The 24,285-nt window shown below is 33.3% G+C and overlaps 2 protein-coding genes and 1 pseudogene across 5 annotated transcripts in view; all 3 read left to right on the top strand.

Annotated features, from left to right (window-relative positions):
• The window catches only part of LOC104878102 (disease resistance protein RPV1), a 205,254-nt gene that overhangs the window by 54,145 nt on the left and 126,824 nt on the right, over positions 1-24,285 (top strand). The window lies entirely within an intron of this gene.
• LOC132254067 (pentatricopeptide repeat-containing protein At1g71420-like) lies at positions 807-3,113 on the top strand. Its single transcript, XM_059738086.1, has 2 exons — positions 807-1,687; positions 1,782-3,113. The coding sequence occupies exons 1-2, from the start codon at positions 1,621-1,623 to the stop codon at positions 2,744-2,746; spliced, it is 1,032 nt and encodes a 343-aa protein (XP_059594069.1). The 5' UTR covers positions 807-1,620; the 3' UTR covers positions 2,747-3,113.
• Positions 3,490-24,285, top strand: part of LOC132254020 (pentatricopeptide repeat-containing protein At1g71420-like) — a 75,765-nt pseudogene continuing 54,969 nt past the window's right edge.

Raw genomic sequence — 24,285 nt, forward strand, 5'->3', positions numbered from 1 at the left:
AATAGAATTGTAGAAAGAAAAAAATAGAACAATTATGAATATGGTGAGGTGCATGTTAAACATAAAACAATTGCTTAGAATATTTTGGGTCGAAACAATTTCTTGTGTATTTTATTTCTTGAATATATGCCCTAGTAAAAATGTCTATGTAAAAATCCTAGAAGAAACTTGGAGTCATAGAAAACTCAACATGGGTCATATAAAGGTATTTGATTGTATAACATATGCTAATATGTTTGATGCAATGCAAAAAAACTCGATGATGATTAAAAATGAGAAGTGTATTTTTATTGGTCATAGTCATGTAACAAACAATTATAAATTATACGATCTACAAGCCTAGAAGATTATTGTTAGTTGTGATGTGATTTGTGATAAAGATTTAGATCCAAATTTTCTTAAAAATAAAAGAAAAAAGTTTTAAAAAAAACTTATTTTACTCATATTTGTTTTTTTAATAATAACTCTATGAATTTACACTACATTTCTCACTTAATTCGATTTTCATTCAACAAAAAGCTATCCAAAATTTTTAAAAAATAAATTTAATTTATTTTGTGTGGTAAATTGGATTGAAAAAATTGTAGCAAATTAAAGATTGAAAAGAGAAAAAGGTAGAAAAAGGTGAATTTTCTACTGACATGAAATAAACAAAAATTATACTTTAATTAAAATAAAATTATCTTACTAAAAATTGATTTAAGTTTTAAAGGACTTGAATTAAAAAAGAAAAAGAAAAAAAAAGTATGAAGACATTTTTACAATACTTCTTATTTAAAAGCCTGTGGAGGTCTTGCAACAAATATTTCTTCCCTTCATTTCAAATAAAGATGTATTTATTTGGCTTGTTCAAATTCCCAACTCAATGGCTCTGTATGTACTGTGAATTTGTGATTCATTAGGTGCTGTTTGGGTTATTCGGGGATGTTTTTTCTGGTTTCTTCCTAGGCTTCAGCATGGCCGGCGTTTCCCTGAATTCTAAAGCCATCAATCTTCTCCACCACATTCGCCTTCTCTGCTCTCGAGGCCACCTCCAAGAAGCTCTCAAGCTCTGTACTTCATCACTCCCCCACCTCCACTCGTCCATTCCCATCACACATACGCCGCATTCTTCCACGCGTGCGCCCGCCGCAGTTATCTCCCCCAAGGCCAAGCTCTCCACCGCCACATGCTTTTACACAACCCTAAATCTGATTTCAACCTCTTCGTGACTAATCATGTTGTTAACGTGTATGTTAAATGTGGGTCATTGGACTTTGCCCACCAATTGTTTGATGAAATGCTGGAGAGGAATATTGTTTCCTGGACTGCTCTCGTTTATGGGTATGCCCAGCATGGTCGACCTGATGGGTGTTTTAGGGTCTTTAGGACATGTTAATTTGGCACCGGCCAATGGAGTTTGCGTTTGGCAGAGTGATTAGCGCTTGTGGTGGGGACGACGATTATAGACGGCAGTTAACGCGCTTGCGTTGAAGACTTCTTTTGATTTTTGTGTTTATGTGGGGAATGCTCTTATTATGATGTATTGCAGGAGTGTGTATAAGGCTTGGAGTGTGTATGAGGCAATGGGGTTTCGCAATTTGGTTTCTTGGAATTTTATGATTGCAGGGTTTCAAGTCTATGGATGTGAAAATCGAGCACTTGAGTTATTCTCACAGATGCACTTTGGTGGAATTATGCCACACTGGTCAGCATTTTTTCTTGCTTGTGTGGAATGGGTGATGGCTTTGAATGTTGATTTTAATTGCAGTGTCTTACTATAAAAATTGGGTTTATCTCAGAAATTGAAGTGGCCACTGCCTTGGTCAAGGCTTATTCTAGGCTAGGAGGAGAGGTCAGTGATTGTTATAGGATCTTCTTGGAATTGGATGGCCATCAAGATGTTGTTTCTTGGACTGCTATTATAGCAGTGTTTGCAGAACGGGACCCAGAAGAAGCCCTCCTCCTCTTTCGACAGTTCCTTCGACAGTGTTTGGCTCCAGATCATCATATGTTCTCCATTGTCTTAAAAACTTATGCTGGTCTTGCAACTGAGCGGCATGCATTGACTGTCCAGTCACATGTTCTAAAAGTTGGATTTGAGGAGGACACTGTGCTTGCAAATGCCTCGATTCATGCCTGTGCTAGGTGCGGCTCCATTGCATTGTCAAAGCAAGCTTTTGACAAAATGGGATCCCATGATATAGTTTATTGGAATTCAATGTTGAAGGCATATGCTATGCATGGGCAAGGTAAGGAGGTATTGCAGCTCTTTTCACGAATGGATGCCCAACCTGATGGCACCACCTTTGTTGTCCTCCTCTTAGCTTGTAGTTATGCTGGAATGGTGGAACAAGGAACTAAAATATTTGAGACAATGTCTAACAATCATGGTATTGCTCCTCAACCTGATCATTACACATGCATGGTTGATATTCTAGGTCGAGCTGGTCGAATTTCTGAGGTAAAGGAGCTTATAGTTAAAATGCTAATGGAGCCTGATCCAGTGGTCTGGAGTGCTTTGCTTGGTGGTTGTAGGAAACATGGTGAAACCAAGTTGGCCAAGTTAGCTGCAGTGAAAGTAAAGGAGTTGGATCCCAATAATTCATTAGGATACATATTGATGTCAAACATATTTTGTACAGATGGTCATTTTAATGAAGCAAGATTAATAAGCAGGGAGTCTGATCAAAAAAAAAAAAAGATTAATAAGCAGGGAGATGGAAGGGAAGACAGTAAGAAAGGAACCAGGTTTGAGTTGGATTGAGGTTGTAAATCTGTTACATGAGTTTGTCTCTAGAGGCCAACAACATCCCAGAAAGAGAGGCCATATGCGCCAGGCATGAATAGCTAGTTAGGGGATTGAAGGATTTGGGTTACGTGCCTCAAATAAGTTTGGCCTTGCATGAAATAGAAGATGAGCAGAAAGAGGAGCAACTGTATTACCTTAGTGAGAAGCTGGCTTTGGTTTTCGCTTTGATGAATGTAGATAGCATGTGTTGTAGTGGGAACATTATAAAGATTATGAAGAATATCTGAATTTGTGTAGATTGTCATAACTTTATGAAGTTGGCATCAGAACTTGTTGACATGGAGATTGTTGTGAGATATTCAAACCGTTTTCACCATTTTAAAGCGAAGGTGTGCTCTTGCAATGATTATTGGTGACAAACCACTATTACATAACATAGTGGAGATCATCAAGATTAATCCGTCCATTGCTTTGAAATGATTGGCAGTTAATATTAACTTCTAAGAATTTTCTTTATGGTAGCAACCCATTGGGTCCACCTGAGAGCATCAAGATGAAGCTATACACATATAGGAAAAATGAGAATGGCCTCTAGGTTAGGCCTCTCACTACCTTATCCACCAAGCCACTCTTTCTAGTGAATCTGTCCACTGGGTTGCAAAAATTACTTCCACATGGGTTGTCTATCTTAATGCAGTTCTAACTGAGCAACAGATTTCCTGCTTGATGCATTGGGCTTTCTCCCTTAGCCTCCTGGAATGGCTTCTCGTGCATGGCTTTCCCTATACTCTTCACCATTCCTAAACTTCTGGTCCCTGCTCTCTGTGTCCTTTGAAATAGAGGATTTTGCTCACTCAAGCATGACAAAGCCCAACAATAGTGCTATCAGTGTAGCCCCTCTGAATGCTGTTGGTAATTGGATCTCAGTTATAGGTACAGGGATTGAACTACTGGAAGAAATAATTAACACATCGGAAGGTGACAATGGAGGACCAAAAACTCAGTTGGCTGCAAATATCCGATCATCATCTCTCTAAGAGATTCTGTATCGGCTTTGGAAAAAGATACCCTTTCACTCACTAAGTTTTAGAAAGCAGACACTGGAAGAAAAGGATGATAAATCGGTGAGTCAACTGTGTGCTGAAAGGGTTGAGATTTGAGTGAAGACCAAATTGTCATGGTGTCAGATGGATATTCAGACTTGCAGGTATTGCAAACTAGAATTAAAGTTATTGAGAAGGCAATGGTTGAAATGGAAATCAGGAAAACTTAGACATCAACACCAAACTAGAGGCTGCAATGAGACAGATTGAAGAGTTGAAATCTAAAAGAAGTTATTGATGAGAAAAAAGTTCATATGAGACTCTATGCTTGATCAGATATTTGAATGTTCATCCTGTGGGATAAGCTAGCAAGAGAAAGACTGCTGAAGATGGTAATCAAATGCTTGAATTGCGGGAAACAACTGATGCAAATGGCATCATTGCTCTGAGAGTTGCTAAGGCACACATGTTCCTGTTGGATACCATCAAGTGTGGGATCCATCAACAAAACTACCCACTGGTTTTGTAAAGGAGCTGCCATCATCAAATGAACATTTGAAGGAGCTTGAATTTTTGAGTCTTGAGTCATTGTAAAAACCTGCCATCACTGCAAATATAATAATGGCTTAGGGGAAACCCATTTAGTAACATACCGTTTGGGATTAATCAATTTCATAAGCTGAGAATCCTTGACTAGTGTCACTGCAAGACCATTCTCTCAATTTCATAGCTTCCATTGAGTATACTAGGTTTGTTAAGTCCATCATATCTACTCGGCTTTTCTCCGTTCAAATGCTTCAAGTCAGAAATTCAGGTACGATATTTATGGGCCATGGACATTTTTATACAGACATGAGACCTACATGGTACTCAAATATCTGTAGGATCTGGAATGCTGGGTTAGCAATTTAAAAGAAATACTTGAACTTTTCTCTTTCGGACCAAGAATTAATATTTGAATACAGATATTGTTATTCAAATATCTGAGAATCATGTGTTGCTTGTGTGTGATTCTCATGTTAGTTATATACTTCTATTAGGAACTTTGTAACATGGCCATTGTGCTATCCTTATTGAAACCTTCTTTTTTTATGGTCTACCTAGGTGGAAGTCTTTAGAGATGATTGAGATGAAGTCAATATTATAATGCATCTCTAAAGAGAAATAAAGGCTACATATATACAAGTATGAGTTTTCAAAGACATATAGTGTTGTCTCAACTCATTAAGAGAAGCATGAACTTTTATACAAGGATATTAATTTTCTCCATATGGTGATGTGCACAAGGATATTTTCTCCTTAGTTGTTATGATTCTACCTTTTAAGATAGAAATTTTTGTATAATATCATTTCAAAATATGGGAATTGAATTTTGTTTTATATGACTATTTTCTCTACAAAAATTATTTTCTTCTAATGCTCCTTCATGTTTCTATTATTAAAAGATGAATAATTAAAACAAAACTTAGTGTCGTTCAGATATGTTTCTTATTTTTTGTTTTTATAAAGGAAGATAGTAATAACTTCTATAGAAAATAGTGAAGCTTTTAGACTCTTAGCTTAAAAATAAGTATTTTAAAGTATTAAAAAAATTTTACATCAATTTTTTAGAATTTTATTCATTATGTTAATAAATTAATAATAAAATATTTTAACTTAAAGAAGTGTTTTATTTTAAAAGAAGTAAAATTTTATAATAAAAAGGATTGTAATAATAAAAATCATTATTTTATAAAAAAAAAAGGATAAGAATCAAATACAAAAGTTATAAAAATTTATAAATTACTAATTGTATTTTGTTATAAGTGATTGGCTAAATCTATCTTCCTAAATGACATAAGTGATTTTTAAGTAGTTTATTTATCATTAAAGATCTCGTAAGTCAAATGACACTAAATATAACGTTAAAAAACTCTCTTGAATGAGGTAAAAAACCACGGAGAAAATTTCTTCCCTTTCAATCAAAAAGGGAATACATATCTTTGCTAGTTTCTTCACCCTGATAACTAGTGGAAACATATATCAATACTTAAGGTATAATCCATCAACACAAAAACAAGTAGAGAATGGAAGATGATACCATGGTAGTTTTCCTAAAAGGTTGATGGAAGGACCTTCATATTCACCTTAAAAAACTCCAATTTTCTCTATTCTTTCTCTCTTCTAGGATCTTTTACTTTCAAAATTTTAACATACATAAAAGAAACCCTAGATGCTCCTTATATTTGGGCTTAGAAAACACCCAAAAAGAATACCCTAATATATGGGCTTAGAGAACACCCAAAAAGCATAATATATGGGCTAAGAGAACACCCAAAAAGAATAGCCCAATCTATGGCCTATAAAAAAATTTGGGATCAACCTAAGCCAAGAGATACACAAAAATCAAGAATAAATGTAAATATCAAAAGAAAGAAAGATACCAATATCAAAGAAAAAGACTAAAAAAAACATATTATGTATAAGCTTTTGGTTTCTTAACATATTTTGAATTAAATCTTCGAAATAAAAAGTGACGAAAATTCATGGCTACTTATGGTGTTTGGTAAAGGAAAAACCAAAAAGGTCTTTGGTCTTACAAAACCGTATGGGACATACCACTTCATTTAATGAAAGAAACCAACTTGCAATAAAAAAAGAAAAAAAAAAAGTGTTTAAGACAAGGGAAAAGTAAGATTTATTTTCTTTTTTTTCTAAAAAAAAAAAGGAAAAATTCAGTTACTTTAAATACATGTTGTCTAAAGCACATGACTACTTATAGTGTTTGGTAAAAAAAAAAAAAAAAACTAGAAAGGCCTTTGGTCTTACAAAACAGTGTGGGACACACCACTTCATCTAATGAAAGAAAACAACTTGCAATGAAAAAGAAAAAAGAAAAAAAAATGTTTAATCAAATTGATTAGAAAAAAAGACAAGGAAAGACTATGACTTATCTTTTTTCTTTTTCCTTTTTTTAAAAAAAAAAATTATTCACTTTAAATACGTGTTATTTAAATCACATGACTATTTATGATGTTTGGTAAAAGAAAACCAAAAAAGTCATTGGTTTTACAAAATTGTGTGGACACACCACTTCATCTAATGAAATTAAGAAACCAACTTGCATTGAAAAAAGAAAAAAGAAAAAAAATGTTTAATAAAATTGATTAAAAAAAAGAGGAGAAGAGTGAGACTTAAATTTTTTTTTTTTTTAAAATAACAAAAAAAAATTATTTACTTTAAATACATGTTGTCTAAAACACATGACTACTCATGGTGTTTGGTAAGGGAAAAAACAAAAAGGTCTCTGGCCTTGCAAAACCATGTGGGACACCACTTTATCTAATGAAATCAAACAATTTACGATGGAAAAAGAAAAAGGAAAAAAGAAAGTGTTTAATCAAATTGATTAGAAAAAAGATAAGGAAAGGGTAAGACTTATCTTTTTTTCTTTTCTAAAAAAAAAAATTATTCACTTTAAATATATGTTATCTAAAACATATGACTACTTGTAGTTTTTGGTGGAGGAAAACCACAAAGGTCTTTGGTCTTACAAGATCATATGAGACATACCACTTTATCTAATGAAAGAAAACAACTTGCAATTAAAAAAAAAAAAAAGAAGTTTAATCATATTGACTAGATAAAAAGATAAGGGGAGAGTAAGACTTATCTTTTTCTTTAAAAATATATATATTCACTTTAAATACATGTTATCTAAAGTGATGAACCACATATATTAACCATTTCATAGGATTAGAAGAAATTGAAATAAAAATGCTTTCCTTATTTTATTTCAATAAAAAATAAAAAAATAAAAAACGTTTTCATTTAATAATTTGTGGCACTACTTTAATTATCTAAGATACAATTTTGAAGATGATAGGATGACTAGTTTATTCCTCATCCACTAATATCAATCTTTATAAAGTAGCTTGCAATAAATAGTAATATAGTTTCTTTTAAAAAATTTTTAAAAAAATAACTAATTGTCATTCTTGACTATTTGTGCATATAACTCTACATGATTAAAAGTAATAAAAAAATGTAAAACTATATTGTAGTTTTGTAGGATATCCTTGATTTTTTTGTAAGAGATAAAAAAAAAATATTACTACTAAGTAAAGCTTGATTTCTCTCTCCATATTATATAAATATAAAAAGAGTATGATTTCTCTCTCTATAAAACTCTTTTGAATCTTCCACTTTCGTCAATTATTGTATGCATTGTTGCTTAGACCCTATAGGTGACCTGAGAAGACTAAAAAAGTCTTTATCTTCTTTCAACAAACTTTGTGAGATCCTCTACCTAGTCACATAGAATTGATGAAAATATAAAAGTAAAAAAGAAATAATTAAGAAGAAGGATAATATTGTCCACCAATACGAGTCCTTCAATGTAAAGGTACATTTGAGGATTTAAACTTTGTTAATTTCTTAGCATTACCATTTTTTGAATGAAATTTCATGAAAATTTTATAGAAATTCCATGTTTCCTTATCCCTTTGACCTAAATTTCTTGAAAATTTTGTGGAAATTTCATGTTTCTTCTTGTGTCAAGATTAAAGTTTTCTATACCTTTTATTGGGTATAATATAATATATAAGTTTATTAGTTACATTCTACCTATTACCTTGAATTTAAGTTGTGGTACTCATTTTTTCCACTCCTTGAATTACTAATCATATAAATCCTTCACCAAGTAGTTAGCTAAATGTTCTTGCACAATTTTTCTAGAGGCCTCAATATATCAAGTAGAGAGATTTTGAATTTCCTAATATTAGTAAAGGAGGCATGTCTAGATGCTCTTTTAGTTTTGATCTTGGTATTAAAAAATAAGTATTTAAAAAAAGGAAAAGAATTTTTTTCATTAATAATTGTTTTATATAATTTTTTAAGAACCTATTTATATAAATTTTCTCTTGTGACCTTAGTTTTTGAATAATTTGACAATAAAAAGAGGGACTATGTAAATGGTAAACATCAATAAGAAATTACTTCCTATATTTTGTTTTGAATTTTAAGAATATATATATGAGAAGATTTCTTAGAAACCCAATCAACTTTTCATCAAAGACATCGTTATTGAGTGGGAAAATGAGAAAATGAAAAGCAAAAAGTAGAGAACAATCATGGAAAGACCTTGACTCCTAAAAAAAATAGAAGTAAAAGAAAAATGAGTGTCGATTTGTTGGTACTAAAGCCAACCACAAATGAAAAGGAATTGATATCAAAGGACAATATGCCAATTGTGAAAACACAAAAAAGTTTGAATGATCTTTAATGTGTTGACTTGTTGACTTTAAGATGCTAATGGTCCTTCTCATGAGTTTTAAACATTTATTCTATAGAATAAGTAATAATTTTATTTAACTCTTGGAAACACTTGTGTTATAAGAATTATGGTATTAGTGTCTTTATTTTACCATATAAGAAACTAAGAAAATTGTAATTTTATTTCTATTTATTTTCAAAACAATTTATGATATAATACGAGTAAAAATTTGTATAACATTTACAAGAAAATTATAATACCATGAAAAAATTTCTAATTATTAAAGATAAAAATCATCTAAGACATAACTCAAAATAAATAATAATCTCACATAGCCCCATAAAACAATGTACAAGGAAAAAATGCAAGAAAGAGGTCACTTATGTCAATCAACAAAGTATCGTTCCTTCTTAGAATTTTTCAAGATGACAAAAAGTCAACCTAACTCTCACTTTTTTTTTTTTTAATAAAGAAAAGACTCAAACATTTTCATGCATCTTCCTCACAACAATGGTAGAATACTGATTGTCCATTGGATTTTGGAAAAAAAAAAATACTTTTTTTAAAAATATGTATTAAAATCTGATAGATTCGAAACTATTTCCAAATCTACAACATTTTTTAAGACATCAATTGGAAGTCGTCTTTTAAAAAGACAACTTTAGGTTTGCTTTTCAAAAAATAACTTTAAAATTCATCTAAACTTATCTTTTTAAAATGCAATTTTTAATTAGATTATTCCAAACTATCCTATATTTAAAAATATTTTTTTTGAATTGTCATATTTAAAAAACATATTTTTTTTAAATTACTATTTTTTTAAATTTCGCTTCAGTGTTTTATTTGATGACATATGCACTTATTTATTTTTTCAATCTTTCCTACGAGGTATTAGTATCTTCAACTTTCCACCCAATAAACTAAATAATGTATCATCTTACTTATATTTATATTGAAAATAAATTTATGATATGTTGATGTGAATATGATAAGAAAATAATGATGTCATAAAAACTCTTTTATTAAAAATGAAACTCATATAAAATATAACTTAAAATAAACAATAATTCTCGGCAAGCCCCATAAAAACAATGTACACGGGAAAATGTCAAGAAAAGGGTCCCCTATGTTGGTCAATAAGCAATTTTTCCTTGTGAAGTGACCACCCCCATTCATTACTTTTTGACTTGGTGAATAAATGGTTCAAATAAACAATAATTCTCTGGAAGCCCCAAAATACAAGGGAGAATTGTATTTAGAGGTTGTTATATGGGCAGTATATGGTTTTGGAAACCCATATAACTGAAATATGAAATTTGTCTGGTAATGAGAAAAATATTATGTATTTCATGCACTATATACTATTTATATTTGTATTTTCGAAATTACCCCTCCATACCTCCCTATTAACAACCATCATCAGTCAAACCCATGGTCACACGCATCATGTTTCGCATTGCCCCTTGTTTCTTTCCTTCTTTAACCCACCCCACCTCATTTGTTTTTATTTTTTCTATTTTTATGTTTTATACTTTTAAGTTAAAAATAAAATAAAAAAAATTGGGGGAAAAAAAAGAACTGTCTTAAAATAAAATAATTAGAAGAAAAAATGAAAAGAGAAAAAAATAAAATTCTAAGAAATAAACTAAAAAGATAAAAAAAAAAATTCTAAGAAAGAGTCTAACACTAGGATTTATATATTATTATTTTTATAATTTTATTTTAATAAATATAGATATAAATATCTATGGAAAAAATAAATTATTTTTAATTAATTTATTTTTAAATTTCATTTAATTGGTTATTAAAAATAAATAAAAAAATTATAAATCGAGATGCAATAAGTATATCATCATTTATTTTATATCATTGAATATATTTGAATTAAATATATTATAATTTTAATATTAAATATATCTTCAAGTTGGAAATATTATTGCCATATGTTATAATATTATTGTCGAATAATATTTAATGTAGTTTAATAATTAATGTATACTTAGAAAATTCATATTTTTTACTCATATACGTGATATTATTGTTGAATATATCAATAAAACAATTTAAAAATGTTGATTACTACTTTTTATATCATTTTTAAAAAAATTTCTCCAAAATTTTGTCTCAACTATATTTTGTGTCAAAATATTTCTCGATATATCTATAAAATGGAGTTATCGATATATTCGTCAAAATTGATATTTTCATTATTGGTTAAATTTTATAATGATTTTATTTTCAATCATGCTACCTAGTTAAGATTATTTATTTATTTTCAATGGTAAATGATTTATTTTATTTATTATCATCTATATTATGAATATAATGAATTTAAATCGGTATAATATTAAGATCTATTATTAGATAAGATTTTATAATTTTATTTTTATTTAAAAAAAATCTAAAACGTTATCTAAGGGATTTCCTTTATTGTCAATTAAATTTGTCTTATCTATTAGATATATATATATATATATATATATATATATATATATATATATATATATATATTTGAAACTTATATGACTTATTATACAATTTTTTGAAATTCTTATGACCAAAATTTATGTGAAAAAATATGTTATAGTTTGAAGTTAGGCAATTTTTATTTTTACATTTTGTTGCAATAAAATCATGTAAAATAATTTATGGAGCGAAAGCTATGAAAATGAATAATAGATATCATTTACATATTTTTATAATAAAAAACATTAATATTTTGTATATCTAAGGTTGAAAGTTGTACATAACAATTTTTTACAATTATACAACTAAAAGCAATATAAAAAAATATTTCAAAATCTAAAGTTATGCAAATATTCCATTTGATTGTAATAAAAAATTTTATAATTAGAAGTTATGAGAAAATTATTACTTTTATATATATATATATATATATATATATATACCATAGACACCCAGGACAAGGTCATATGCAAATGAACAAATGAATTACGCCAGGGATTCAAAACAAAGAAGAGGGTTAGAAAATACAAAAGATATCCAACAAAGAAATTTAAAGAGAAGGAACCAAAAAACTTGTTAGTTCATCATAAGCTTAAAACCGACCATGTAGGCGGTACAAAATAAAAAACATAAACTTAAAAATAAAGCTTAATTAAAACCGACCATATAGGCGGTATCAGAACATAAAATAAAAAATAAAATGAAAAATAAAACTTAATTAAAAACCATCCATATAGGAGGTAATCAAAACATACTTGTATTATACATAAGGAGAAAATATCTTACAATGGATAAGGGAAGAAAGCTTGAAGAAAGCTTGAAGGCTTGAAGAGGTTACATGATGAGAGAGAGAGAGAAGAGAGAAGGAAGAGAGAGAAAGAAGAGAGAAGGGAGAGCTTCAGCTTAGGAGAGAAAAATGAAACGTAAAAATGAACCTGCTTACAAATGAGGCCCGAGCCTCCTTAAATAGGCAAAAAAGGAATCTTGAACAGTAACCATGAACAGTAGACCCGTGCTTGAATAGTGAATAGTGAACAGTAAAGGGAACTGTTGTAATATTGACTTTTGACCCGGAAGCTTGCTTTCGGCTGAGAAGACAGAAGACAGGCAGCTTGGAAGCTGAACCGTAGATACTTATGCTGAAAAGGCTTGCTGTAGACTTGTAGACTGAGAAGAGCATGCTGATCATGGGGGAATATAATCTGAACGATAATCCATTAAGAGCTGAGTATTTTGAATAGTAGATTTGAATGATATAGTATCAATCTTTTTGCTGCAGAATATCTGATGACGGGAATCCGCAGCAATGAGATGCCTCATGTTTTTAGGGTAGGCTTCAAAGTCTCTACTGATAACTCTAGCTCTCCAATGCTTAATTTGTTTAATAATAGGTTCGGCGCAAATCTCATTTTGCAATAAGGGAGTGGACAAAAGTGTAGGTCTTCTATTTTTAAAATGAAGATTAATATAATGCTGGGCTGGAAGAACATTGCCATTAGAAGTCCATTCAGGAGCTTTGCTGAAGAAAATGGCTTCTGCAAATTTCTTTTTTAACTTAAAGCCTTGGGTTAAGCTTAAGTTAATCTTTCTGCCAAAATTGCTCACTTGACTAGGATCTGAACAAATAAGCTGGTATACTAACCCGTACTCAAGAAGAGTTTCAGGAGTTAGGGTTATAACTTCTCCTTTGAAATCGAGGTTAATAGGCTGATAATGCTGAAGATCTATGCAGACTCTGCTGATGGTGAAATTTCTATTGCAGTTGCACAATTGCTTGTTATCATGCTGATGCAGAAGCGGCTCGCTAGTATTCCTGCAAATCTTTGAATCATCAAGTTCCATTTCCTTAATTAAATTTAGTCCTGGGACACTGAGACCAGGAATAGCTGAGAGATGGACATGCAGATCCTGAAGATATGCTGAAATGAAAACTTGTTTTTCTTCAGCACTGGACCTGGCTTTTTCACAAATTAGATGATAAACATCTGGCTTAAGAGTGGACAGGATCTCATTCCTTTGGTGAAACATTCTAAAGATAATGCACTCCTGCTCATCCTTACTTAATTTTTCATTCACCAGTGGGGTGAATGGGTTTTTCTCACCATTTTCCAGTGGGGAAAATGAGGCTTGAGCGTTTAACCTGAGCTTATGAAAGTCAACTGACTCAAGTTTTCTTTCAAGAGTCTCATACTTTCCCTGCCATTCAAAGATGCAATTGACATAATCAGACAAAGTGTTAGCATTATCAAAAGATGAATTTGTGGGTAAGGAATCTTCCACAAAAGGTAGAGATTCCGAGCTTGAGTCTATATCCATACTGGTGGATGGTGAAGTAATGTGATGATTGAAGTGGCTGGAAGAATCTGTTATTTCAAAATGGTCATAAAAAGGCGTGAAATTCTCAGAGAGAGCTGAATGGGAATCCTTAGAATTAATGGACCTAAGAGTTTGTTTGTCTTTCTTGGGGGCCATGTTTTTGTGAATCCTGCAAGTTCCATGAATTGAGTGATTAGGAATGAAACTTTCTCCTTTAATAAACTTAATTTGAAAACTAGGTTTTAAAATAATCCAATTAGTTAAATTATACTTGAAAGCTATATACTTAATAGTTTTCTCAGATGTGAAAACAACTTTTAAAATTCCTTGATTCAAAATATTAGTTTGAAATGTTGAAATGCATAAAGGAATGCTTAAAATGAGATTATGAATGAATTGGGTACCTAAGATCTTAGGTGGATCATTAATCCTTACAAGATTAATTTTTTGATCACAAGGAGTGATGCCTACAGTTGGATTAGCAAATTCAAAAAGAATTTCCTTATCAAAAAGCTTAGTTCTTATACCTTGGTTATCTACCCACAAGGGATAAATAGAGCTTAAGAAGGGTATTCCTAGAAGGGCTTTTTCCTTAAGGTTTTTAACAAGGATAAAGGTTTGCTTAATACAGATGTCATGGTTACGGATATGAACATCTGTTAACTTATACTTAATGGCAAGTCTTTCGCCATTTGCACCAGATAGAGACACACTAGTCTCTTCGCATAAAGGAATAGGTACCAGACTTTCTTGAAGACAATTTTGAGCTGCTCCTGAATCAATCAAAGCAATAATATCAAAGACAAATTTATCTTTGACTACTATAGTAAGGGAGATTTCCCACCTCTGGAAGATAACCCTACTTACAGTATTCAAAAAAGTATTTGTCTCATTATCATTAACATGAGAAGATTCTGGAATATCCGTATGGATTTCTTGGTTGCCAATTCTATTGATTTGATCTTGGAGATCAGAGAGACCTAGACTTATGAATTGTCTTAATTCCTTAATTTCCTTTTTATGCTGCTTAACTTCTTCATGAAGTTCCTTAATGCTGACATCCTTGGGAGACTGCTGGTCGAACCTGTTTAAAATATCGTTAAGGTTATAAGGATTAACAGTTTTCTTGGCTTCTACCTTAACAACAGATTTCTTAAAGACTTCATAAAGATTTTGCTTAGTTTTTTCATCTTCAACTTTTCTTAAAGTATCTAAGATGAATTCCTGATCTTGGCTTATGACATTTATGGTTTTAGGATGACAATTACAATTACCCTTAATACAAACATCTTGGTCACTAGAAGATTGGCTAGAAACATCGCCACTGCTATCTAGTCGGTTAATATCATCTTCATTATCTGAATCAGTCCTTGATTCAGAGTCTGAGTTTAACATAACTTTACAAAGCATATTTTTTAGGTCATCTGAGACACTTAAGTTATTAATCTTTTGCTTAACTCTACAATCTTTCTTAAAATGGCCAACTTTGCCACATTTAAAACACTTAATTGGCTTGACGTCTAAAGGAGTTTCTACCTTTTTCTGGGTATCTTTGTTAACCCTTCTTTGGACGTGCCTTGAATGCTTAGTATCATTCATCCTATAGTTATCATGGGTACCTCTCTTACTGTGGTAAAACTTATCTTTGCTAGGCTTCCTGCTAGGCTTTTGCTTAGAGGGAGGCATAGTTTCTTTTTGGTTGAAACCAAACTGGCTACAGAATGATCCAAATTCATTCTTGTAGATTTTTTGTTCATTCTTCATTTGTTGCTTAAGCTTAAAGTCATTGCACAACTTAATTCCTTCAGCTGTGACAATGCTTATAATCTCACCATAGGTTAGCTTATCATAAGGGATTTGACCGTTATACTGTTCCCTTATCTTGATCCTAATTCTCTCAGAGAAAAGCTTGGGTAATCCTGAGATGAATTTTTCTTTCCAAAAAGACTGGTTACAATCTGACCTTAGCATGACTTTGGTTAGGAAGACTTCCCTATACCACCTAAAATCATGAAGCTTGGGACACTTAAGGTTGGTTAAGAGATCTGCAGTTTTATCCTTAATTTTTGCAGGATCTCCAATGAAGTGCTTGGATATTGAGTAGATTAGAGTAGCCACTGCATCCTCAATATCTTGGCCATCTTCGTCCTTAACAACTTCATTACTCTCATTGATCCTATAGGCTTTAAGGATACTATTTCTATCATCAAAAGTGAGATAATTATCCCACCATCCCTTAAGCTGACCTGTAAACCCAGCAACAATGGTCTGAGCTACAGCATGATCTGGCAGTCTATTGTTTAATTTATAGGCTGTACTAACCATGGTCATCTCTTGAAGCTTAGTGAGTATGTTATACTCGGTCATACCGTCTATGTTCCATTCATAGATAGTACCACTGGTGTATGAGGCTTGAGTATACTGATTTCTTTCCTCAAACTGCATGTCAGGAAAAGTAGGCCTAGGATAGTAATTCCTAGTCTTAAAGGTTTCCAAGTTGTTAATAATTTGATTATGGGGTTCCTCAAACATCTTAATTAGTTCATCAGCTTCTTCTTCTGAACTAATATCACCTTTAACCATGTTGATTCTCTTATCAGGCTGATCAGTCAAAGGAGTAACAAGATTATCTTTAATCTTTTGATTAATCCTATCGACAAAAGCTTGGTTGACTTGGGGATTTTCTTGGAAATCCTTAGAGAATTCATATGGCTTATTTTCATTATTACTACTGGTAACCTTTATACGCTTAAAGGAATAATTTGGATATTCCTCTTGTTTGAAGAGTTCAAACCAGATCCAAAACTTAATATTTTTCTTTTCTTGTCTTAAGTAGGCATAAAATTCTTCTTGGTAAATGGTTCTAATGACCTTAGGGACAGTGCTAAAGAACCAATCATTTCTTTGCTTATTGACTTCAGAATAGAAGTCCTTTCTTAAGAGATCCTTGTTGATCTCAAAGTCCTCATCACTTAGGCTTATTGTGTTAATCATCTGAGAATAGGTAGGAGACATAACAGGGGACTCATCCTGTTGGGATTCCTGAGTAGACTCATTTTCTTCACTGTAAAATGGTCTAGCCACATTGGTGTAACTTCTGACACCTGTTAGCTTAACGTTCTTAGGATTTCCTGAGCTGGATCCTTCTTCTTCCCTAGTGGTTCTAACTGGGATGGAAGAGCTTGAAGCTCTAGAGGGTTCATAAACAGAAACTCTAGGGCTGCTGGAATGTCTGAAAGATTTGGAGAAGACCAGTTCTCCTCCTCCATCTGGATATTGAACTATTTGTTCAATACTTTCAGAACTGGGTCCTTGTTTTGGGTGTTCTTGGACTATCCTAGGATAGGTAGCAGTGTGCCTGGGAGCGCGAGCCCTGCCGGTTGAGCCGTTGTTAGCCGTGGATAGGTGTTTGTTAAGCTGTAAGAGGGTTGGGGTGACGTCTCATAAGGTTTGTCAATCTGCTATTAGGCTCTAGATCAAAAACCCTAAAATGAGTTCAATTTTCCGAACCATGTCTAGGAGATCCAGTGATTCTCAAGATACTGTTGTAAACAGTGAAGAGATCAATTATCCTAAGATCCAAAATGATTTAGATGATTGGAAATTACCCAAGGTGTCTAATCAAGAAATTTATAAGAAAGGAACCTTTAAGTTCTTCACAGATTATACCATTAAGACCTCTGAAATGACAGTCAGTTTAGAACAAGACGACCAAGTCATAAGACTTCTAGATAACAGATCCGTTGAAAAGCATAAGAAAGATGGCTATAATTTCATACACTTTGGTATGATTCAAGTAGCAGCTAAGCCTTTGACAAGATTAGGTTTAAACACCGCTATTGTCATGTGTTTAAGGGATAATAGGCATCTCGAATATCGAGATTCTATTATAGGCGCAGTCCAAGCTAGACTGAATGATGGCCCAGTTTATTTCCAGTGTTATCCTAACTTCACAGTTAGATTAAGAGATGCAGACATCTTAGATTCAGTTGTCCTGCATATTAAGACTCATGGCTTTAAGATCAAACCAGGAAACAGTCCTGTTTCTATCATAACCAGGTTTGCCTATAAGAGCATGAACACAAGCGTTGGATCTGGGGCTCTTTGCACCAGTCCTAAAGGTGAGACCACCTATTTTCACTCTGATATGCTAGATAAGTCGGATTTCATCATCCCCAAGAAGATCTTGTGGAAAGATGTTGATTTCCCTGAAAATTGGCATTTTGCTAATGCTGTTCCAGCTATAGCACAGCGTTCTGAAAGTATTGAACAAATAGTTCAATATCCAGATGGAGGAGGAGAACTGGTCTTCTCCAAATCTTTCAGACATTCCAGCAGCCCTAGAGTTTCTGTTTATGAACCCTCTAGAGCTTCAAGCTCTTCCATCCCAGTTAGAACCACTAGGGAAGAAGAAGGATCCAGCTCAGGAAATCCTAAGAACGTTAAGCTAACAGGTGTCAGAAGTTACACCAATGTGGCTAGACCATTTTACAGTGAAGAAAATGAGTCTACTCAGGAATCCCAACAGGATGAGTCCCCTGTTATGTCTCCTACCTATTCTCAGATGATTAACACAATAAGCCTAAGTGATGAGGACTTTGAGATCAACAAGGATCTCTTAAGAAAGGACTTCTATTCTGAAGTCAATAAGCAAAGAAATGATTGGTTCTTTAGCACTGTCCCTAAGGTCATTAGAACCATTTACCAAGAAGAATTCTATGCCTACTTAAGACAAGAAAAGAAAAATATTAAGTTTTGGATCTGGTTTGAACTCTTCAAACAAGAGGAATATCCAGATTATCCCTTTAAGCGTATAAAGGTTACCAGTAGTAATAATGAAAATAAGCCATATGAATTCTCTAAGGATTTCCAAGAAAATCCCCAAGTCAACCAAGCTTTTGTCGATAGGATTAATCAGAAGATTAAAGATAATCTTGTTACTCCTTTGACTGATCAGCCTGATAAGAGAATCAACATGGTTAAAGGTGATATTAGTTCAGAAGAAGAAGCTGATGAACTAATTAAGATGTTTGAGGAACCCCATAATCAAATTATTAACAACTTGGAAACCTTTAAGACTAGGAATTACTATCCTAGGCCTACTTTTCCTGACATGCAGTTTGAGGAAAGAAATCAGTATACTCAAGCTTCATACACCAGTGGTACTATCTATGAATGGAACATAGACGGTATGACCGAGTATAACATACTCACTAAGCTTCAAGAAATGACCATGGTTAGTACAGCCTATAAATTAAACAATAGACTGCCAGATCATGCTGTAGCTCAGACCATTGTTGCTGGGTTTACAGGTCAGCTTAAGGGATGGTGGGATAATTATCTCACTTTTGATGATAGAAATAGTATCCTTAAAGCCTATAGGATTAATGAGAGTAATGAAGTGGTTAAGGACGAAGATGGCCAAGATATTGAGGATGCAGTGGCTACTCTAATCTACTCAATATCCAAGCACTTCATTGGAGATCCTGCAAAAATTAAGGATAAAACTGCAGATCTCTTAACCAACCTTAAGTGTCCCAAGCTTCATGATTTTAGGTGGTATAAGGAAGTCTTCCTAACCAAAGTCATGCTAAGGTCTGATTGTAACCAGTCTTTTTGGAAAGAAAAATTCGTCTCAGGTTTACCCAAGCTTTTCACTGAGAGAATTAGGATCAAGATAAGGGAACAGTATAACGGTCAAATCCCTTATGATAAGCTAACCTATGGTGAGATTATAAGCATTGTCACAGGTGAAGGGATTAAGTTGTGCAATGACTTCAAGCTTAAGCAACAAATGAAGAATGAACAAAAAATCTACAAGAATGAATTTGGATCATTCTGTAGCCAGTTTGGTTTCAGCCAAAAAGAAACTATGCCTCCCTCTAAGCAAAAGCCAAGTAGGAAGCCTAGCAAAGATAAGTTTTACCACAGTAAGAGAGGTACCCATGATAACTATAGGATGAATGATACTAAGCATTCAAGACACGTCCAAAGAAGGGTCAACAAAGATACCCAGAAAAAGGTAGAAACTCCTTTAGACGTCAAGCCAATTATCTGTTTTAAATGTGGCAAAGTTGGCCATTATAAAAAAGATTGTAGAGTTAAGCAAAAGATTAACAACTTAAGTGTCTCAGATGACCTAAAAAATATGCTTTGTAAAGTAATGTTGAACTCAGACTCTGAATCAAGGACTGATTCAGATAATGAAGATGATATTAATCAACTAGATAGTAGTGGCGATGTTTCTAGCCAATCTTCTAGTAACCAAGATGTTTGTATTAAGGGTAATTGTAATTGTCGTCCTAAAACCATAAATGTCATAAGCCAAGATCAGGAATTCATCCTAGATACTTTAAGAAAAGTTGAAGATGAAAAAACTAAGCAAAACCTTTATGAAGTTTTTAAGAAATCTGTTGTTAAGGTAGAAGCCAAGAAGACTGTTAATCCTTATAACCTTAACGATATTTTAAACAGGTTCGACCAGCAGTCTCCCAAGGATGTCAGCATTAAGGAACTTCATGAAGAAGTTAAGCAGCATAAAAAGGAAATTAAGGAATTAAGACAATTCATAAGTCTAGGTCTTTCTGATCTCCAAGATCAAATCAATAGAATTGGCAACCAAGAAATCCATACAGATATTCCAGAATCTTCTCATGTTAATGATAATGAGACAAATACTTTTTTGAATACTGTAAGTAGGGTTATCTTCCAGAGGTGGGAAATCTCCCTTACTATAGTAGTCAAAGATAAATTTGTCTTTGATATTATTGCTTTGATTGATTCAGGAGCAGCTCAAAATTGTCTTCAAGAAAGTCTGGTACCTATTCCTTTATGCGAAGAGACTAGTGAGTCTCTATTTGGAGCCAATGGCCAAAGACTTGCCATTAAGTATAAGTTAACAGATGTTCATATCCGCAACCATGACATCTGTATTAAGCAAACCTTTATCCTTGTTAAGAACCTTAAAGAAAAAGCCCTTCTAGGAATACCCTTCTTAAGCTCTATTTATCCCTTGTGGGTAGATAACCAAGGTATAAGAACTAAGCTTTTTGATAAGGAAATTCTTTTTGAATTTGCTAATCCAATTGGATGCATCACCCCTCTTAACCAAGAAATTAACCTTGTTGGGTTAGATGTCCCAAGTAAGATAATAGGCAACCAGTTCATGCATAATGACATTTTAAGCATTCCTTTATGCATTTCAAAATTTCAAATTGGGATTTTGAATCAAGAATTTTTTAATCTTTTCAAAGATTTTGGAAAAATTAAATATAATTTAATTAAATGGTATATTATTTTAAAATCTAAGTTTCAAAGTTACTTTATTAAAGGAGATTATTTCAACCCTAATCAGCTATCTCGTGAATTTTGCAGGGTTCATGAGATCATGGCCCCTAAAAAGAATACCCAAGCTTCTAGCTCTCAAAAACCCCAATCCAGTCAAGCTAACCAATCTCCTTCTACCCATAAAATGCTTTGGAGTCAACAAGTTGAAGAGGAAGAAGCACAACTTTTGGCAAAGCTTCATTCTTTTAAACCTATGCATGAATCCAGCCATATGCCTAACAAAATGTTAACCTTATACTATGATCCTTCTGATCATTCTAAACCTATTAAGGCAACACAATATCCAGCTACCTCAGGGTCTCAGACCTTTAAGCAGGTTACTATGGCTAATCCCTCTCAAAAGGAATTAGCAACAAGCTCTTCTTTTTCAAGCAAACAAATTGTGGTGGCTGCCAACCCCACACCTCTTTCAACAAAATCAAGATATTGGCAAAATGATTTAAATCAATCTCTTTTAGTTATTGAAAGAGAATTTTTCTCTGAAAACCCCAGAGAGATTGCTGCAAAAGCATTTCAAGAAAATTTTCATTATCCCTCTGGTGATATTTTAAAAACAAGAGATTTTTATGAAGCAGTCCTTATAGAAACTGGTTCTGTTAAGATTAAGCATAACGCTGATAAATTCAGCAATATGGGCTTGGCATTCTCCACCTGCCATATCTATAAGATCCTTACAGTCAAGCAATGGGGCGGAAATCCTAATCTTTCAAGGGAATTTTCTGAACCATCTAAGCCAAGATTTTTTAATTATTGGGATTATCAGAGAGCATGGTTTAATGCTTTTCTGATCCAAAATAGGGACTTCCATCATTCATGGATGTTCTATTTTCCATCTAAGAATCAGCTTTCCTCTTTCCCATTTTGGTTCCACAGTTGGTGGACTTATTATGGTCCAACTATTAAGATTCTTCCTAAGCCCATTCTGGACGGCTTTGAGCTATTCAGAAGATCTTTTAATATTCCCAGAGAACTTTCAGCTTTTCCCCCTTTACTATTCTTTTTCAGCAACTTTGGCCTGGCTTGGATAGTCTAGTGGGACTATATTATTATTACAGACGAATCAGCAGCCTTTCCATCTCTGGGAAGGACTTTTAAAACTAAATGGTGGGATGCATTGAAAAATGATGCATCTACTGATGCAGTCAAGCAGTATTTCCTTAAGAACCCCTCACAAGTCTCAGCCAGTGATGATATGTCTCAGTTTCTCCTCAAAAAGCAGCAGTTACAAGCCATGCTCGCAGCAGCTAAGACCCCTCAAGAGTTTCAGAAAATCCTTGATGAAGGAAGCTCAAGCTTTTCCCAAGAAAATTCTTATGCAGAATCTGACGATTCGACAAGCTACCTTCCAGACAATGGTGACGACTGTGAAGGTATACTTCCACCAATAAGAAATTACAAAGCTTCATGATTCTCAGCCTGCAAGTTTATTCTCTTCAACAAGCCTTTCCAGCATCAAGCATGTGTCTACACAGTATAAAGCAGCTTGCCAGAAGTCTTCTCAGCAGAAAGAGGGTTTTCCGAGGGATTTCGGTATAAAAGTGATTCTTACTATTCACTATTCACTATTCACTATTCAAGCACGGGTCTACTGTTCATGGATACTATTCAAGATTCCTTTTTTGCCTATTTAAGGAGGCTCGGGCCTCATTTGTAAGCAGGTTCATTTTTACGTTTCATTTTTCTCTCCTAAGCTGAAGCTCTCCCTTCTCTCTTCTTTCTCTCTCTTCCTTCTCTCTTCTCTCTCTCTCATCATGTAACCTCTTCAAGCCTTCAAGCTTTCTTCAAGCTTTCTTCCCTTATCCATTGTAAGATATTTTCTCCTTATGTATAATACAAGTATGTTTTGATTACCTCCTATATGGATGGTTTTTAATTAAGTTTTATTTTTCATTTTATTTTTTATTTTATGTTCTGATACCGCCTATATGGTCGGTTTTAATTAAGCTTTATTTTTAAGTTTATGTTTTTTATTTTGTACCGCCTACATGGTCGGTTTTAAGCTTATGATGAACTAACAAGTTTTTTGGTTCCTTCTCTTTAAATTTCTTTGTTGGATATCTTTTGTATTTTCTAACCCTCTTCTTTGTTTTGAATCCCTGGCGTAATTCATTTGTTCATTTGCATATGACCTTGTCCTGGGTGTCTTTGGTATCAGAGCCATGTGGGAGGGAAGTTGGGTCCTTGTTTTGGGTGTTCTTGGACTATCCTAGGATAGGTAGCAGTGTGCCTGGGAGCGCGAGCCCTGCCGGTTGAGCCGTTGTTAGCCGTGGATAGGCGTTTGTTAGGCTGTAAGAGGGTTGGGGTGACGTCTCATAAGGTTTGTCAATCTGCTATTAGGCTCTAGATCAAAAACCCTAAAATGAGTTCAATTTTCCGAACCATGTCTAGGAGATCCAGTGATTCTCAAGATACTGTTGTAAACAGTGAAGAGATCAATTATCCTAAGATTCAAAATGATTTAGATGATTGGAAGTTACCCAAGGTGTCTAATCAAGAAATTTATAAGAAAGGAACCTTTAAGTTCTTCACAGATTATACCATTAAGACCTCTGAAATGACTGTCAGTTTAGAACAAGACGACCAAGTCATAAGACTTCTAGATAACAGATCCGTTGAAAAGCATAAGAAAGATGGCTATAATTTCATACACTTTGGTATGATTCAAGTAGCAGCTAAGCCTTTGACAAGATTAGGTTTAAACACCGCTATTGTCATGTGTTTAAGGGATAATAGGCATCTCGAATATCGAGATTCTATTATAGGCGCAGTCCAAGCTGGACTGAATGATGGCCCAGTTTATTTCCAGTGTTATCCTAACTTCACAGTTAGATTAAGAGATGCAGACATCTTAGATTCAGTTGTCCTGCATATTAAGACTCATGGCTTTAAGATTAAACCAGGAAACAGTCCTGTTTCTATCATAACCAGGTTTGCCTATAAGAGCATGAACACAAGCGTTGGATCTGGGGCTCTTTGCACCAGTCCTAAAGGTGAGACCACCTATTTTCACTCTGATATGCTAGATAAGTCGGATTTCATCATCCCCAAGAAGATCTTGTGGAAAGATGTTGATTTCCCTGAAAATTGGCATTTTGCTAATGCTGTTCCAGCTATAGCACAGCGTTCTG

Source organism: Vitis vinifera, chromosome 7 (genome assembly GCF_030704535.1).
Source record: "Vitis vinifera cultivar Pinot Noir 40024 chromosome 7, ASM3070453v1".
In the NCBI taxonomy this organism is placed as follows: domain Eukaryota; kingdom Viridiplantae; phylum Streptophyta; class Magnoliopsida; order Vitales; family Vitaceae; genus Vitis; species Vitis vinifera.